General features: G+C 38.1%; 1 protein-coding gene and 1 pseudogene across 1 annotated transcript; one reads left to right on the top strand and one right to left on the bottom strand.

Annotated features, from left to right (window-relative positions):
• Positions 1 to 3,590: 3,590 nt before the first annotated feature.
• Positions 3,591 to 9,829, top strand: LOC122032849. The gene is made up of 4 exons (XM_042592165.1): positions 3,591 to 4,262; positions 4,582 to 4,645; positions 9,344 to 9,426; positions 9,587 to 9,829. Exons 1-4 carry the CDS (start codon positions 3,933 to 3,935, stop codon positions 9,827 to 9,829), a joined length of 720 nt encoding a protein of 239 aa, XP_042448099.1. The 5' UTR covers positions 3,591 to 3,932.
• On the bottom strand, positions 9,771 to 10,442 carry LOC122032605 (annotated as a pseudogene).
• Positions 10,443 to 18,813: the final 8,371 nt, after the last annotated feature.

Genomic DNA, 18,813 nt, shown 5'->3' with positions numbered 1-18,813 from the left:
TTCTTGTATGATGTTGCAAAATTAGTTTCATTAAATGATGATGAATTGATGAGTTCTTGTCTAAATCTTGAAAATACTTTAAGAAATGGTGACACTTGTGATATAAATGCAAAATATATGTTTTCAGAATAATAAGTTTTGCAAGTAATGTTACCAAGTGAATCTTATAAAATAAATAAAAAAATAGTCTTCCATTCAAATATTAGTTTTTTTTTTAAAACAATGGATATGTTTCCAAATGTGATGATTGCTTATAGGAAATTATTGACAATACCCATTACAGTGGCATCTACCGAAAGAAGTTTTTCAAAATTAAAATTAATAAAATCTTATTTACGGATCACAATGACTCAAGATAGACTAATGGATTAGCAATTTTCTGCATTGAAAAGAATATTTTGGAAAATATTGAATATGATGTTATTATTAATGAATTTGCATTTAAAAGTGCATCACGAATACACTTTAAATGAGTTACCTTTGTGTTTTTTGGTAATGATACATGAATACTGTTAACATTTAACAAAAGAAAAGTACTTATAGTGCTTTTAAGAACAACTATCCAATTTTTTAAGAATTGTTGGATTTTCAAGCTCCTACTCTTCAATTACACAATTTTATATACTCAATGAAATGTTGTCATATTAGTTTTGTTATTTTGGGATTCCTCTTTGGAACCTATTCTATTGTCCAAGCTTGTCTTTCTTTGACATATTTTAGATGAATTGTAGCTCCTTGGTTAAACATGTCATCACTAGGGAACTTTTGGAGATGCTTATGTTATTTATGCTATATTAGTTGTTTTGAATAGTAAATCAGTATACATGTCTCTTCCTGGTCTGTGTGCAGGCTTTGAAGTAGAGTATCCAGATTTTTATATGGGACCTATTTATGTCAAAGATGTTGCTCTTTCCAACATTCTGGCATACGAAAATCTTGCAGCATCCAGTAGGCGCGTTGAATCGATTTCCCACTGGAGCGACTTTGTATCCAAAGTTGAAGAACTTTACCCAGAATTTAAGTTGCCTAGGTATGACCCATTTCTCCTGTGAAACCAAATCTAATTAAGTAAACTTGTATCCTTTGCAAGGCTGTTTTTAGCTTCATTATTGTAAACATTTTAATTCCAATCTCTTTTTTGGGTCTGCAGATTACCAAAGGATACACAACCTGGACTTCTGAGAACACAAAATCCTACAAAGAAACAGATCCAATTGGGATGCAGTTCATCTCCATGGAACAAATAATCAAGGAATCGGTGGAAGATCTAAAGAGCAAGGGGTGTGTTTGAAAACTATGTTGGGAATGCAATGTTTTCAATTCATAGATTTTAGCTTTATTTGATGATTCCATTTATGTTGGTAATTTAGTTACTTGAGTATCAAATCAAGAATTAGTTTGGTTGATACAGTATTTAAGATTTATAGATTTGGCCTGATTTGATGATGGTTTATGATCTTCATTTGTTCTTTCGATTTTGTTTTGCATATTTTTTGTGAGTATTCTTGATTTCTAGTCATTTTATTTAAATATAAGCTACTTATAAAATGTGGAATCGCCACATCATAGTTGAAAGCGTATGGTCGGGATGTTAACCTCAGGTAATGATACCCCAAGGATCGAACCCTGGACCTCTTGGCCACGAAACCATGAGCCCCCAACTGTGCTACGCCATAGGGACTAAATACAAGCTACTTATACTTACATTGAGTATCGTATCGTGAATCATATATGCTTTTCATAAGATTTCCCTTATTAGGTAGAGATGTTTTCTTTAAAATTAGGGCATAATTTATAATTTCGTCCAGAGCCTTAAACAACAAGGACTGGCTCTGATCTCAGATCTCCCATCCCAGAATCAGCGCCCTCGATGTCGGTGACCCCTACGATGATTCCCTCGGGTCCTCATCGGCTTTCTCTGAACTTGGAGCTGACTTGTGGAACAAGTCGTTCGATGAGGAGGTAGTGCATGCGAAGCTCTCTGATACAAGACCGCCATGGGGGGAATCACCTTTTAGCTACACGGTGCCATCTTTCCAGGAAGGTAATTTCATCCTCTCCTTTATTATTTTTTCAACGATTTAAGATTCTATAAGTATTCGATCTTTTGAAATTGAATCCGAAAGGTGCTGTTTATCCTCTCTATGAATTTAACGGGCTTCGTTACCTTTACAAGGTTCGAGATAAATCTCCATGATGCTCGCTGACATGGATGCTCTTAGTGTTCTTCACTGAAAACATTTTTCATGGTGACAGAGTCATCTGTGATCGTTCATGGAGCTAACTGACCATGAATGTATAAACAATATGAGCTACAAATCCCAATTCAGAAGACAACTCCTAATGCCTTTTGTCCACCCTGATTATTGTCCGATAACGTCAGCACTGCCAGGATGTATTGAATTAAAGATTCTCAGGGATATGCTATTAGACAAGTTTCAAATAAAACTTTATCTTCGTGAAGCAAAGTGAGATCTTTTGGCAAATAGACAAAATCAAGCATTGATATGCATTTCCTTTGTAATTATCGTCCTTAATTATTATATGTATCCAATGTAAAATTTCCCGTTTGGAATTAACTTATCATGAATATGATTTAATATTGTAAACTATGTAATATGTTTACTTTAGAGGTTGAGATTACCACTGTTGGATTTTGGTTTGCTTTGGTCATATGTTATCTTTGTCTAATGAATTGAGGATTAGTATACATCAAATTATTTAGTACTTGATACAGGTGTTAAACGTGGACCTCATGGTGACATGGAGGTTGAAGTCAAGGTGACAGGACAGTCAAACTCAAAGTGAGATGGTTGTCCAAGTCAAGGGGAGATAGCAGTCAAGGGGTCACTCTCAACAGGGCTTGGCTCCTTGCCCGCCGCTAAGGCCTCCAATATAAGGAGGATCGACCCCAGAACCGATGGAGCCTAAGGGACCTAGCGCGTCGCTCTTGTGCCAAGACACTTAGCATATGACCGAGTGTTCTTGGGACGCTCATGATTAATAAAGGACCAGCCTGCCAAAAGGAAGTCCGAGAATAGTCATCTGGGTCTCAGTGATCTAGCCTTTCACTCTCAGAGTACAACTTAATATACTATTCATTCCCCCGTCCTCCTGCATATGAGCAACCGGGTATAAAGCTGACTAGTGTTACAGGGCCTAGTATTTTTTGTCTCCGCGAAGTAAACATACAAGGCAAATCTTCGAAAAAACCCGATCAAATTCCTATAGCTCAGGATATTACTTCGCTGATCGGGAGTATGTATCCTTGCTGTAATATACCAAGAATATAAATAAAGATGCAAATGTTTGGAATTTGACAATATTGAATTATTATAAGGAAAATAAATATATTAGTCAGATAATTTATCCGGAAATAAGTTTGTGTGAATTTTAGAAAATTTATAAATTTTTTGTAGATTTAAAATGAGACGTTTTAGATTTTATAGGGATCAACGGGTGGAATTTAAAGCCTGTTTTCAAATACCCAATTTAAAAGAGGAGTTGATTGAGATAAAGTTAGGTTTTGATTATTAAAAACCTAAGTTCGTGAGGTGAAGCTTGTGTTTTCTTCCTCGTGATCGCCGCGATGCGACGCCGCTGTGCTCCCAATCGGCGACGCCGCTGTGCTCCCAATCGGCGACGCCACTGCTCGCGGACGGCCGATGCCGCCCCTCCACCTCTTCCTCCTCTACTTCCGGTAACCTCGAGCACGACGACAAAATTCGTCTGAGGAGTTTGCCGCGCTACTCGCGAGCTTCTGCCACCCGCCTCCGATGAGGAGCTTCACCAGATGATGGTCGAGGCCGACTCCAACGGGGGGACAGGTTCATCCTGGAGGAGTTCAACCGACGAGGACCTTCGCGTCTCTCCTTCACCAGGCGCATGACGACGCTATTCCGCCGCGGGGATGACCGACGCCGCCGCTGGCGATGCACTGCAGCCGTCATGCGCAGGCAGGCCGAAACCTCATCTTCGGCGCATGGCGGCTGGCCGACTCCCTCCTTCCCTCTTCGATGGGGCAGTTCACCGTGCGATATGAGCCGATGTCGTGCCTCTTCCTTGTGCGGCAGTGCCGCGTTCCGAATGCAGCTGATCCAGGGCTGCTGCCGCAGAGCGTCACCTCCAGCGCCACCTTACCATCTCCAGTCGTCGTCGTCTTCTCGGCACGACCGGATCTGAATCCTAGCCGACTGTCGGCAGCTGCCACGCTGTTGGGGAAGAAAATGTCGAAGAAGGAGAAGAAGCCAAGCGTGTTTTGGGTAACGGTTAATTAAACAAAGTTTTTGGTTTTTGACTAACCTAGATTATTCGATAATTGATGATTAATTAGATTTGGATTAACTAATCACTAAATCGATTAATAATCTTGATTATAGATTTAAGTAAATTAAATCAATGGTTAAAGTTGATTAATTGAGATTAATAGATGCATTAGATGATTAATAAGTAATTAGATGAGTAACTGATAGGGGCACTTGATTAAGTTATAATTCAATTAACGGACAGATTAATATATTAACAAGGGAATTAATAAATAAGTTGGTTCATAAGTTGATTCTTGATACACCTTACATGTAGATTGGAGCTAGAGACGCGCTCTTTGATTTGGAGACATCAAAGGATATTCTACGTCGAGAGGCGGGTACTTCTTACCTTGATTCTGTAGTTCTTTGAACTTGGTGCATGAATTATTTTGGATAAGGATTGTTTACCTTGACTCCACTCTTACTTCCCTGCGCTTGATACCTCCACGCAATCTTTGAGAAATTCGTTCCATATCTATACAGTCTCTTGTTGTTGTCTATGATCAGTAACTGATACTAGATACCATGTTTGTATGCTTTGACTGTTGTTTATTTATGTATTATATTGAGCATGCTGGCTTCATGTAGTATACATGTTTCTATTTATATATATATATATATATGATGACTGTTGCATTGTTCGCATCATGTCATTGCATGCATGCCGCATCCTTGGCCACTCGAGTGAGTGGTAGCTGGAGTACGAGCAGCAGGGACCCCGTCGCAGATGTAGCTAGTTAGCTACTATGCAACTGTCCCCTCGACCACTTGTGTGAGTGGTAGCTGGAGTGGTGTACAGTCTGTCACTGACCCGGCCTCTCGACCATACAGGGGTCATGGTGCGGAGAGGTGGGCGGGAGTAACCATCCGTACATACGCTGTTATTATATTTGTTTTGGCTGCTGCTGTCTATATATACTGTTATTGCTTACTGCTGTTGTTCACATATGCTGATATGTTTATTTATGTTGAGATTTTATCTCATTGTAGATGTTTAGATACTGGTTTATTCATTAGAATGTGGTATATACCTTGCTTTAGCAGGTTAGTATCAATTTTGACCTATTATACATAGCCTAGGATATGGTTTCAGGTATTAGCATTTATTTTGGTTCTATTGTAGTATTTGTTATTTCTCTTATGAGGCTGTATACTGTTGACACTCTCTACTTACATGTTATGTTCATGCACTATCTCTTTCCTTACCCGCTGAGTTCCAATACTCACCACCTCACAAAATGGTTTTCTTTCGCCAGGTAACAGATAAATGAGTCATGGATGCTTGGAGAGATGCCGGCTGCCAGTCCTGGGTCCTACGTCACACTCGAGGATAGTTTTTGTTTTGGTTTTGTTGTCGTTTGGGGTGGTATATTGATTTTGTGTATTTTGTTCTTCAACCAGTCGATGTGAATTTTGGGTCAAGTCTGTGATGACAGGTATTTTTGTTAGTGTCGTTGTTGGTTTTACGTTCGTATCATTTTATGTCTTCCGCTGCTGTGTGTTTATTTTGTTCCAGCCGAGTGGGCTGTTATTAACTGCGTGGTTGTGCTTATATCCAGCCGTGTGGGCTGTTGTATTATGTTATACATTTATGTTCAGCCGGGTAGGCTGTGTATATTAACTGCGTGGTTATGTTATTTCTATTTTGCATATATATTTCAGCTGAGTGTGGCTGAGGTATATTTTGTATGTAGTAATGCTTCAGATTGTCACCCGTATAGGGGAGATGTTGCCGAAATTTTTTCGGACAGGGACTCCTTTGGGGCGTGACACTTTGAAATAGTCGGTCGGTCATAGAACTGCCCAAACCTAGGGGACTTAGTTCTCCGTTGTTTCATAATAAGATCTTTGACATCATACAACATATTTCAGGGCAGTCCTAAGGGTCAAGCATCCTTATAGAACTCAAGTGTTTCATTCACATTAATCTGCTACCATAGTATGCACCTCATCAGCTAAATGTCCGGTCAAGATATACTTAGAGGACCACATTGTCAAAGAATCACAACTACTTGTCAAAGGGTAACAACCGTTTGTCAGGGAATATTTTTCTATCGTTACATGAGTATTCAATAGACCTGTCTACAAAGGTGACTCTACATTATAATAACTGTCTCACTAATGGTGGTAGTTACAAAAAGGCACATATAGGTTATGGAAGATTCCTTGGACGGTGACTATATGCCTCCCAAGTTATACATATTCTCTTACTCGAAAACTTTTGACACCCGACATTCTCTGTTATCTCATTATTGTGGAGGTTATAGAGGTGATATATAAAGGGGGGTCCTCTTCGATGGCAAGGTACATGTTTTTACTACATTTCCACTACATGCATGCCCTGCTACTCATCTATTGTTCTACTTTCTTCTCGGATACTAACTTGAGCGTCAGAGGGTCTTTGCCCGGGACCCCTTCCCTAGTTTTTGGGCACTGAAGTTTGTCTGCTCTCTTTGTCGTGCGCAGGAAAGAAGGAGAAGCCCCTTTTTTCTGCCAATTCGTAGCATTTGTGCCTCACTCATGTCAGTTCAAAGTCTTCTTTCAGTCAACACCGCCGCCAAATATCCAGTGCGCCATCTCCAACTTTAGACAGGATCAGTACTATCCTACCTTTTTGTATTTGGAAGCAGTTATGTGTATTTGGTTTGTTATGGGTGTGTGTGTGTGTGATGCTATACCTTTAGTCCGGATGAGTGTTGCTTTACTGGCCATGCACTGTTAATCAGACTTTTTGGTTTCTTCCTACTCAGTGTGGTGACTTTAGTAAGAGAATTTCGGATCTTGATGTGTTGAACATAGATCCATAATCTCCAATGTAAAGTTTATGAGAGGTTTTTAAAATAAAAAAAAACTAAAAAAGTTTGAACCATTGTAGAGGTGAAGTTTGAGATTTATAGTTTAAGAACAGTAGTGAAAACTCAAACATGCTCTTTTGTATCAAAATTGATGTAATATGCATGGAGCCATACAACTACATGTTATGAATTAGATCTTAAAAAAAGCTCACTTAGAACTTTAGTCATTGGAGATGTTTCAACAAGTTTTTATAATGTTGATATGATCTATTGGAATTATAAAAAATTATTCATTTAGAGCTTTAATGATTAGAGATACCCGTATGATGTCTAACACTTGGTACTAGCACTTGTACCAAGATCAAATAAAATTGTTGCCAATTCCATCCATAGTCCATCACATTTTCTAGGATACTAATTAGTAGTCTCAGCCTGGATATTTTTTTGCAAGCTTTTGAATCTGTTGCGAAATAGGATGAAGCCTTTGCTTGAAATGCTGTCTTCTTTCACACCTCAGACATCAATATCTTCGAATCCCAAGTCTTATGTTAAAATATACTAAATTATTTTCCACAGAGTATGTCACAAACCACAAATCCTCTTGCTGAATCACTCCCTAACTTCACCTACTTGTTATCGAAGACAAGTCACATAGGTTGCTGTCCATGAGAAAAAAAATGCAGCAACTCCTGATGAATTGGAGGACTTTTCTCCCCTCAATTCTGATATTCTTGATACTGCACTCATGGGATTTGATTGGTCACAGCAGATACAGTTTTTTAACCAATAAGGCTCAAAGTAGTAAGGAGTGCAATCATTTGTTAGGAAAGGGAAAGGTCCTAGTTCAGGAATTAGCATTTCTAAACCTAAATCATCTTCTGTATCAAGGATGAAAAGGAAGGAGAGTATTATGGAAGTATATTTCAGCAAGGCATACTCACTTGATTTGGTTAAAGATATATATGAGAGATCATCTGCTCAAATACTGCTGATTATCGTCTTGTTGTCAATAGTGAAAAACTAAGGCAAAGGCAAGACTATGAAAAATGCGATGATTTTCGGTAACTTTCAACAAGTAGATTATGGCGCAACTCCAATTTCCCCCAAGTTTAAGCATTCTACAAGAAATGTAGGAGTATTGTCAGGAGAAAGCCCTTGATCATGGAACTCTAATGCATACTTGTTAAAAGCGGGTGCCGGGCAACGCCTAGGCGCAAGGCGTAGCCAGGTGCTATTTGCGCCTGGCACAAGACTTGAAAGAAGCGCGCGCCTTTTGAGAGGTTAAGGTGCAATTTCCCTTGCCTTATTGAAGTGATTTTTTTATTAAAAGTCCACTGCTTGAATTAATTAGGTTGCATTAACTTGCATTCATGCGGTACATTTTTTTGAGTGACTCGTCTTCTCCCCTAGAAAATGTATATCAACCTCCTTGGAAACTTATTTCATTGATTTCTCTTTGTATGACTCTTCCTCTCCCTTAAAAAATTAGCATCAACCTCTCGTCTCAAGGTGGCAAAAGGCGAATACGCTCGCCCCCAGCGTCCCCGTCAACCTGTCCCAGGGCCAACACGGAGGAGGTAAACCACGGACGGTTACTAGCCTTTAGAATAGTGACTAGTACATAAGGGAGGTATTTACCTCGACTTTGTCGAGATTCGAACCCCAGAGCTCATGATGACAACACCTCATGCGCTAGCCACTAGATGCATCCGAGAGGAAGAGTTCAAGTTTGGTTGATCTTGAGAGACCCCCTACTTACCATGAAGTTAGGGTCACTTATTTAAAAAAGGAGTTGGAGCGTAGCAAATTGATCTTGAGAGACCACAAGACTGATCGTGTTAAGTTTGGTTGCACTTTAATGGCTGATGGATAGGCTGATAGAAAAAAACAGGACTTTGATAAATTTTTTGGTGAATGGTCCAATAGGGAGTGTGCTTTTAGAATCAATTGATGGATCAAACTACTCTCACAGGAGATGAAATGTTTGAGCTACTTGATAGATATGTCCAACGTATTGGGGAAAAGAATGTGGTTTAAGTTGTCACAGATGTGCAACTGCAAATGTTTTATCTGGTATATATAATTTTAATGCAATTATATAAAATTATTATACTGTTTTTTTTTTTTTAACTTACAATATTATTTTCCAATTTGAATGAACAGGGTAGCTTTTGGAAGCAAAGTATCCCCACTATTACTGGTTTCCATGTGCTGCTCACTGCTTGGATTTGATGTTTGAAGATTTGTTCAAAATTCCTTGCCTAAAGGTGTATGATAGGGACATAATGGTTAGCAATATTATGCTTCTCCTGGAAGACAAAAAGGTGCATGGTGTTCATTGATCCATTGCCAATAGAAAGGAATACAAAAAAGTATATTTCTAGTTATTTTTCTATAACTAAATACTGGCAACCTCTCTGTGCCAAAATGTTAAATTCATGACAGACATTGCACTAAATGCCATATCTGCTGGTTAATTTGCAGGATCTTGTTGGCTTTAATCATTGTTCATGTTTAGAGCCTGCTTGTTCTTGCAATCTTTCTGAAAATACTAGATTAAAAAGGAAGAAGAAGAAGAAGAAGAATATGAACCATAATTGCAACATGAAGGGAAATACATTCTGTTTGCTTCACCATAGGAATCATCTGTCATGGCTCGGTTCAAAATTCTCAAGGACACGAACATCAGCACTACTTTCAGATGAATCATTGATCTTGTTGGCTTGAATTTGCATTTCCAAGCACCTGCTGTTCACTTTTTAGACAACTTGAAGCCTCCAAACCCCATCATAGCAGCCATATCAGGATCGGCATTCTCTGTTTCTTCTTCTTCTCCTTCTCCTTCTCCTTCTTCTTCCTTTCACGGCGCAAATCTTGCTCAGTAAAGCTTTCAGGAACTTTCAGCTTCTTTAGCGACTCAAATCGCTCTTGAACCTGCTGCAGAGTCGCACGCTCCACCCTCATAGACATGCCCAAAGCTCTCTGATGTTTCTTTCCATTGTTATGGTCCTAGTAATTAGCTGAATCTTTTACAACACATTTACAGACTGCAGAGTAGTATCCAGCCTGCTTGCTTAGAGGTGCAATTGGCGTAACAACCTGAGTTATCCCTAAGCGGGAATCAAGGTCAACTTCATAGTCTCTGTGCTTCAGGGGTTTCCTTTGCACAGGAGGAGCTGCTTTGTCTTTGGATTTAAACCTATCCTCCTCCTCCTCTTGCCTTTCCCGTTCTCGGGCTTTCTGAAGAAACACTTCTCGGTCTCATTTCCTTCGAAAAGTGTTATCAACTCCAACAGCATTACTGCGAGGCTGAGCCATTCAAAAGCCTTGTTAAGATAGATTCCTATGGTGAAGCAAACAACACAACTTCTCTACTTTTCGGCTACAAATACAACGCCGATCGACCTGTAGGGCTGTAGGTCTGCAGGGGAGATGGACGGCAGGTCGACAGGGGAGGTGGACTGCAGGCACCAGGACCGAGACCGGTGAAGAGAGAGAAGGAAGGAAGGATTTAGGGATAGCAATTACATTCGAAATGGAGGATCTGATATCCAAATAGAGGAGGGTATACTCGATCTGAATATCTGATTAAATAATATATATATATATATTAAAATAAAATTTTTTTTTCCAAAATCAACTTACTATTTTTTTTGATATTAGGAGAAGACATTATAGATGTTTAATCTATTTTTTTTAATTATATATATATATATAGAGCGGTGATATTGTGCGCGACGTGCACAGTCGTGTACTGTGCACGTTGCACACAATATCAGCATTTTTTGTTTTTTTTTAAATTTTTTTAATTTAAAAAATTCAACATTTTTTTATTTAAAATTTAATAGATAGATATATCCCCTAAACACATTATAATACTCAATAAATACTTAAATTAATTTTATTTTAATTTTTTTTTTAAACCAAACACTATGACCTAATTAGAAAGCCTAAACCCTATAGATAAAATCTAAAAAAAAATAGCTTTAACACTATACCCAAAACCTGAACCCTATAAATAAAATCGTAAAGAAGATTTTTAATTATTTTTTAATTTAAAAATAAAAAAAAATAAAAAAAATAAAAAACGTTGATATTGAGCGCGACGCGCACAGTCATGTACAATATCAACATATTATATATATATATATATTTTAATAGGTTGTTAATTTTAATATATTTTTGTTGAATGATAATAGTTGGAAAGGAAGAAGAAAAATTATAACTCTAGAAGATATCCGATCATTTAATGAGTATGGGTATATCCATCGGAGATCCTATACCCGATAGGTATGGGGACGGAGGATATAGAATCTGCCCCAAACCCGACCCATTGTCATCCCTACCATTACTACATAATCATTATAACAACATATCTCTTTCATTCACCTTTATTTTAATATTAATTCTTTTTATTTATGATTTTCACAATCCATTCAATCATCTTAAAATTATATTATATTAAATAAATATATTTTAAAATATTTAAATTACTATTATTATTTTTAATTATAATCTTACTTTTAAAAAATAAATTTACTATTTTAAAAAATAATATTAATTTTTTAAAATATATTTATTACTGTTTAAAAAAAAAAATTGAAACACCCTCTTAACATTCTTCATCCCTCTTAACATTTTCTCCTCTCTCCTGTGAATGGACGTTGTTATAATAGAGAGGATGTTAAATTGGTATTATATATATAATGAGCTTATTTTGACTAATTTGTTTAGTTTTTATGGATTTTTTCCTTGAACTGAACAAAAAACGTGTAGAATTTTGCATGATTGTGGTCATTATGTTTATTATATTTAGGTTCCTTAATTATAGAGCCATTTGTCAAATTATTATTTCTATGTATTATCTCAAAGATGTATTAGATTCTTCAGAAATGGCAGATGAAGATAAAGGATCCCAAGAGACTTGCGGATGCAGTCGATTGAGAAATTGTTTCTATGACGACGTACATTTATGCCACTGCATCTGGGAATTGGCTCGACCGCACGCACGAGAGTAAAGATAAGGAAAAGGATTCTTCCACTCCCTTACATTACAAAAAAAAAAAAAAAAAATACAATTTTACCGACGGAAAACAATTTCCGTCAGTAATATCGGAAATCATCGACGGAATTAAATATTCCGTCGGTATTATTTCCATTACCGACGGAATTAAATATTCCGTCGGTGATATTCAGATATTACCGATGGAATATTTAATTCCGTCGGTTATGTGTTTTTTTTAAAAAAAAAGTTGATTCGTCAACGGAAAAATACTTTCTGTCGGTAATGTTCTTTTTTTAAAAAAAAAAAAAACTTTATCGACAGAATTAAATATTCCGTCACTAATTTTTCAGACATTACCGACGGAATATTTAATTTCGTCGGTAATGTGTATTTTTTTTTTAAAAAAAAAAACCTTTACCGACGGAATTTATATTCTATCGGTAAAGCCGACTAAAAAGCTAACCCTAGCTCTTTCCTTTCTTCCCACGCGCATGGGGTAGTTTCTTCCTCCTCCCCGATTTCGTCGGTAAGAGCTCTCCGTCGTTTTTCTTTTCCTCTCTCTGTGGCCGCCAGCGCCCTGCTGGCTTTTGTGCCGACCGGCGCTGGTCGTTGCCTGTCGCCAGCGGCCTGCTGGCAGCTGTGAAGGCCGCCAGCTGCCAGCAGGTTGCTTGTTGTCTTTCCAGCTGGCAGCTGTGCTAGCCGCCAGCGACCTCCTGGCCGTTGTGCCGGCCGGCAGGGAAATGCTGGCTATTGTGCTAACATGTGCCGGTTGTCTTTCCACTTGTTAATTTTTTGATAAATTTTGTGCTAAATTATTTTTATTCTGTAAACAGGTAGCATTTGCTGCTCTTCTCCAGTAGACCTTCACATCTTCAGGTATAATTTAGTTTATTGTATTTTATATTATTTAGATATATGTTATGTTTGTATATTAATCTGTAACATAATATCATTCTTTTGTTTGTTTTGTGTTTGTACGTTAATCTAAGCTAATTTCTAATTCTCAATTTATTAGTTTTACGTGAAAATGTCTATGAACAAAGATTGGATGTATAATCGATTAGAAAATGGATTTATTAGAGATGATTTTATTGCTGAAGTTGAAGAATTTGTCAACTTTGCTAAAAGTCATCCAGAATGTATGAATGATGCAGAATTAAAGTGTTCGTGCAATCATAAAAATGTCAAAATAGAGCTTTCCGTGATGAAGATACTGTAAAAATGCATATATGTAGGAATGATTTTGTGTCAAATTACTTCAATTGGTACTATCATGGAGAGCTTTATTTGTATGAACCAATTGGGCCTTCCGGTGGTTCATCATCTGGCACAATTTTTACTACGCATGACTTATCAACTTAAGATATTGGAATGCAATCAATGGTTCACGATGCAATGAATGCCGCAGTTGATTATTCCAATATAAACGAAAGACCTGCACCTGAATATCAGCAACTAAATGAAATGTTAAAGGCTAGTGAAAGAGAAGTGTGGGAAGGCATTCCCTCAGGTCATTTGCAATTATCAGCTACTATAAGGTTATTGAATATGAAAGCAGAACATCATTTTTCTGAAAGATGTTATAATGATATATGTCAATTGATGTCAGAGTTACTTCCTGCTGACAACATAATGACAGATAGTTTTTACAGTACCAAGAAATTGGTTAGAGGTTTAGGTTTGCCTGTATAGAAGATTGATTGTTGTGTAAACAACTGCATGATATTTTGGCATGAAGATAGCGAACTGAGTCAATGTCAAATCTGTACTCACCCTCGTTATAAAAATGGTACTCGTATATCAGGAAAGAAGAAGAAAAATATTGCTTGGAAAGTGATGTATTATTTTCCTTTAACTGCTAGACTTCAACGTTTGTATGCATCTGTCACTACAGCTTCTCACATGACGTGACATCATGAACATGAGCATAAAGGAGGTATTATGTGTCATCCTTGTGATTTCTCTGCATGGAAACATCTTGATACTGTATTTCCCTCGTTTGCAATGGAACCACGTAATGTGAGATTGAGACTTTCCGCTGATGGATTTTAACCATTTGGTCAATCGGGACAACAATATTCATCCTGGTCAGTTATATTAATACCATACAATTTACCATCCTGGATGTGCATGAAAGATAAATTTATGTTTTTTACTGTTCTTATTCCTGGTCCAACCAATCCTAAAGAGAAGATAGATATTTTCTTGCAACCGCTAATTGCAGAATTAAATGATTTATGGAATGTAGGGTCAGTGACTTATGACTTATGATGTTGCAAGTAAAACTAATTTTAGATTGCATGTTGCAATATTATGGACGATCAGTGATTTTCCAGCATATTCAATGTTGTCAGGATGGAGCACGACGGATAAATTAGCTTGTCTACACTGCATGACAGATTCTGATGCCTTTTCATTACCTTGTAGTCGAAAAGTATCCTGGTTTGATAATCACCGGAAATTTTTACCTATTGATCACCCTTTCAGGCGGAATAAGAAAAATTTCCTAAAAAATATTGTAGTCAGAAAACCTCCTCCAACATTCCATACATCAGGTGAAGAAATCCTTGAACAAATAGACAGTTATGGATTTCTACCAGTATCTCAATCTGGTTCTGATGAGATAAATAGATACATTGTTCGAATGTGCCAGTGTGGTTGGAAAAAATGAGTATTTTTTGGGAGCTCCCCTATTGAAAGTATCTACTCATTCGACATAATTTAGATGTCATGCATGTTGAGAAAATTTTTTTCGATAATATTTTTAACACTGTGATGAATGTGCATGGAAAAACTAAGGACACTGCAAAATCTCATGAAGAATTAAAAGAATTAGTAAACAAACCAGAGTTGCATCAAAATGAAACAACTAATAGATTTCCAAAGGCTTGTTATACATTTGACAAAGACGGGAAGCAGGCTTTATGTAGTTGGTTGAAGGAAGTAAAATTCTCAGATGGGTATGCTTCAAATATGGCTTGTTGTGTGGGTATGAATAGGTTAAAGATGTTTGGGATGAAGAGTCATGACTGTCATATATTCATGCAAAGACTTATTCCAGTAGCTTTCCATAATTTACTTCCGTATAATGCTTGGCAATCTCTCACAGAATTAAATCTATTTTTTAGACATTTGACAGCAAGGTGTATTATGATGGATGATATGCTTCGGTTAGAAACAGACATTCCTCTCATATTATGTAAGTTAGAGCGCATATTTCCACCCAATTTTTTTGATTCAATGGAACATCTGCCGGTACATTTGCCATTTGAGGCACAAATAGTTGGTCCTGTGCAATATAGATGGATGTATCCATTTGAACGATTTTTGAGAAAATTAAAGAATAATGTTCGTAACAAAGCAAGAGTTGAGGGCTCAATATGTAATGCTTATCTGGTTGAAGAAGCATCTTCTTTCTGCTCCTATTATTTTGCTGATAATGTCAAAACTAGACATCGCAAGGTTCCAAGAAATTATGATGATGCTCAAGCAATAGACCATTCGATACTTTCTATTTTTAAGTTTCCTGGCAAACCAATGGGTGCATCTATTTCTAGATTCTTAACTCCAAAAGAATACCATGCTGCAAGAATATAAATACTCTTAAATTGTGAAGAGGTCAAACTATACATAAAGTAAGTTGACTTCTCTAATTTAAAAATTATCCCCCGTTTAATTTGTTGCTTGATATCTCATTTACCTTAAATTTACCTTCTTCTCCAGTTTATATGAACAACAACTATATCTACAAAATTCATCAATGGATACAGATGCCGTAGCTGAAATGTTAGAGGTTGAATTTGCATTATGGTTTGAAATATATGTATGTTGGAGATTTTATCAAATATTTAAGTTCATGTGTGTTAAGTGTTGGAACCCCAAGGTTGGTTTTGGTGTGATCAACAAGTTAAGTTAGGTTATGTTGTTTTCTAACCTTGTGTTTAAGTGTGCAGGAGCTTAGGAGCACAGGTACTCGAGCGGAAGACGCAGCTAGCGAGAAGGACGGCACGCGGTGCGTCCGAGGGACGAGGCGTTGCGGAAGAGTACACCGGCGGATGAGAAGGAAGTGCGCGCGATGGTTCCGAGGTACGAAAGCCGGAGCGGAAGATTGCTCGGGGAGCAAGAGACGCAGCTAGCGCGAAGGTCGGCACGGGGTGCGATCGAGGGACGAAGTCTGCGGATGAGTACGCTGGTGGACGAGAAGGGACACGCGGCAATTCCGAGGGACGAGAAGCCGGAGGGAAGCACGCTCGAGAAGACCGGAAGATGGGTTCGGGTGAGCCCTATTCCGGATGTCAGAGATCACCCAATCAAGCGGATCCGGAGCAGAAGACCCGGACCGAGACGGGGACTTAACGGAGAAGTGGTCCCGGACAAAAAGTCAACCGCAGTTGACTTTTTGCTCCGGGGCGCCCGGAGCTGTCCGGGGCGCCCGGAATGCTTCCGGGCGCCCGGACCCTGATTTTGACCAAGATCGCGATTTACGCGATCTGAACGTTGGGGGATAAAACTTTATCCCCCCCAGGGTGCCCGGAACCCTTCCAGGCGCCCCGACCAAGGCTATAAATATAGCCTTGGTCCAGAAGCTCTTCATCAGTTCAGAAATTGTAAACAACACTTGTGTGCTTCCACTGTTTAGATTAGCTTCTGTCTTTCTGTGTTTACACTGCTGTAAACGAGGCTTCTCCGCCTGAAGGAGCTCTTAGTGCGATCTTCATCCTTGGATTAACAACCTTCCCGGTTGTAACCAAGTCAAATTCGGTGCCTCGTTTTTATGCTTTATTTTCTGTTTAATCTACTTTTTATGTGTTAGCTTAATCGTACGAGGAAGGGTTGTGCTTTATTTTTCAGGGCTATTCAATCCCCCCCCTTCTACCCGGCCGCATCAGTCCTACAAGTGGTATCAGAGCCGAGGCGCTTCAGGAGGACTAACCGCCGAACGAAGCAACAAGATGGACGGATCCAACATCCACGCACCAAAATTCGAAGGGGACTTCGCTAGCTGGAAAAATCGAATGGAGGTATTTCTTGAAATAGATTATGATTTATTACTAACAATGGAATTTGGCTATGAAGCACCAGAGGGCAAAGCAAGAAATCAATGGTCAAAGAAGGAGCAGGCTGACCACGTGGCAAACAAGAAAGCAGAATTCCATCTGCTAAGTGTACTTCCAACACAAGAAGTCAATCGAGTCGGTACCTACAACTCGGCAAAGGAGCTTTGGGAGAAATTCCTTGAGTTACACGAAGGAACATCCGAAGCCAAACTTGCAAGACGGGATTTACTTCGTAACCAGCTTACAAACCTCCGATTTGAAGAAGGTGAAACAATTGCACATCTACACTCGAGGATTCAGGAACTCATCACTAGACTTACGAATCTCGGAGAAAAGGTAAGTAACCGAGATTCACTAAGGTATGCCCTAAATTCCTTTCCTAGAAACTCAAAATGGGCATCACTAGTAGATGCCTTTTACATTTCAAAAGATCTAGAAAAAATTTCATTAGACGAATTCTTTTCAACTTTTGAAGTGCATGAGTCAAGATGTGCAGGTCCGAAGGAGCCCAAGAATAATGTCGCTCTTAAAGCTTCAAAAGACGAACCTGAGTCAGAATCTTCTCTCGACGACGAGGAAATGGTAATGATGGTAAGACGATTTAAAAATATTTGTAAATCTAGGAAATCTAACCATACGCAGGGAAGAAAGAAAAGAACCATCCGCTGCTACCATTGCGATGAAGAAGGGCACGTCAAGGACAATTGCCCTAAACTGAAGAACAAAGGGAAGGACAAGGGTAAGAAGCCTATCCAAAAGCGCAAGGCCCTAAAAGCGACGTGGGACGAAACGTCGTCGGAATCGGAAGTCGAGGAGTTCTCCGGGCTCGCGTTAATGGCGAGTCATCAAGACGACGACTGCGAGTCAAGCTCTTCCGAAATGAGCATCGAAAGCATCGATGAAGGGGGAGCCACGTCCGAAGAGAGCAGCAGTTCAGGGGGAGAAATCGACAACGAGATCGACAAGGTAAGTGAGGTACGATCTCTTCCTCCTGATAAAATGTTTAAATTCATTAAAATTTTAACAAAAGATTGCTGCAAATTAGAAAATAAAAATAAAGATTTAAAAGCAATATTGGCTACATCTTGTCCGTTAGAAATGCTAGATAAATCAAATTTAGAAAATGAAAAATTAAAATTAGAAATTCAAAATTTAAAAATTCAAGTAGAAAACTTGAAAAACTCTGCTTGCTCATCTAAAACCAATTTTAGAAGGTTCAATAATTTGAATTGGTATTATAGATATCACCAGGGACAAATTAAAAATATCTCTAGAAAATATGTCCCTAAGAAATTTTTAGTTAATCCAGTAGGTTGGAACCTTTATTGGGTTCCTAAATCTTGCTTAGTGTAAATTTTAAAATCAAAGTTAGCGCTTTAAGTGAGAAAATTAAACAAACATTTCTTTATGGGCTTTGACTAGAAAGTGGTTGTTGCTCCAATAACCAAGAAGGCCTAGTGCCTCGCCACTGCCTGGAAGCCAAATATTGAAATAAATGTTTAATTAATAAAGCATTAATACTAGAATTATTTAATGCTTTAAAAAGTTATTCAAACATGTTTCAAAATTTTGACATAAATTTTTTTTAAATAATTAATTTTTTTTAAATTCTATTTTCAAAAATAATTTTTACTTAGAGTGTTTAGAAA

Source organism: Zingiber officinale, chromosome 11A, assembly GCF_018446385.1.
Source record: "Zingiber officinale cultivar Zhangliang chromosome 11A, Zo_v1.1, whole genome shotgun sequence".
Classification (NCBI taxonomy): Eukaryota; Viridiplantae; Streptophyta; class Magnoliopsida; order Zingiberales; family Zingiberaceae; genus Zingiber; species Zingiber officinale.
This window is presented reverse-complemented; position numbering and strand designations above follow the sequence as displayed.

Coding starts and splice junctions, on each gene's coding strand:
- LOC122032849 (XM_042592165.1), top strand. CDS start 3,933: ATGCACTGCAGCCGTCATGCGCAGGCAGGCCGAAACCTCATCTTCGGC. Junction 4,263..4,581: donor AGAAGCCAAGCGTGTTTTGG/GTAACGGTTAAT, acceptor CCTTACATGTAG/ATTGGAGCTAGAGACGCGCT. Junction 9,427..9,586: donor TTCTCCTGGAAGACAAAAAG/GTGCATGGTGTT, acceptor GTTAATTTGCAG/GATCTTGTTGGCTTTAATCA.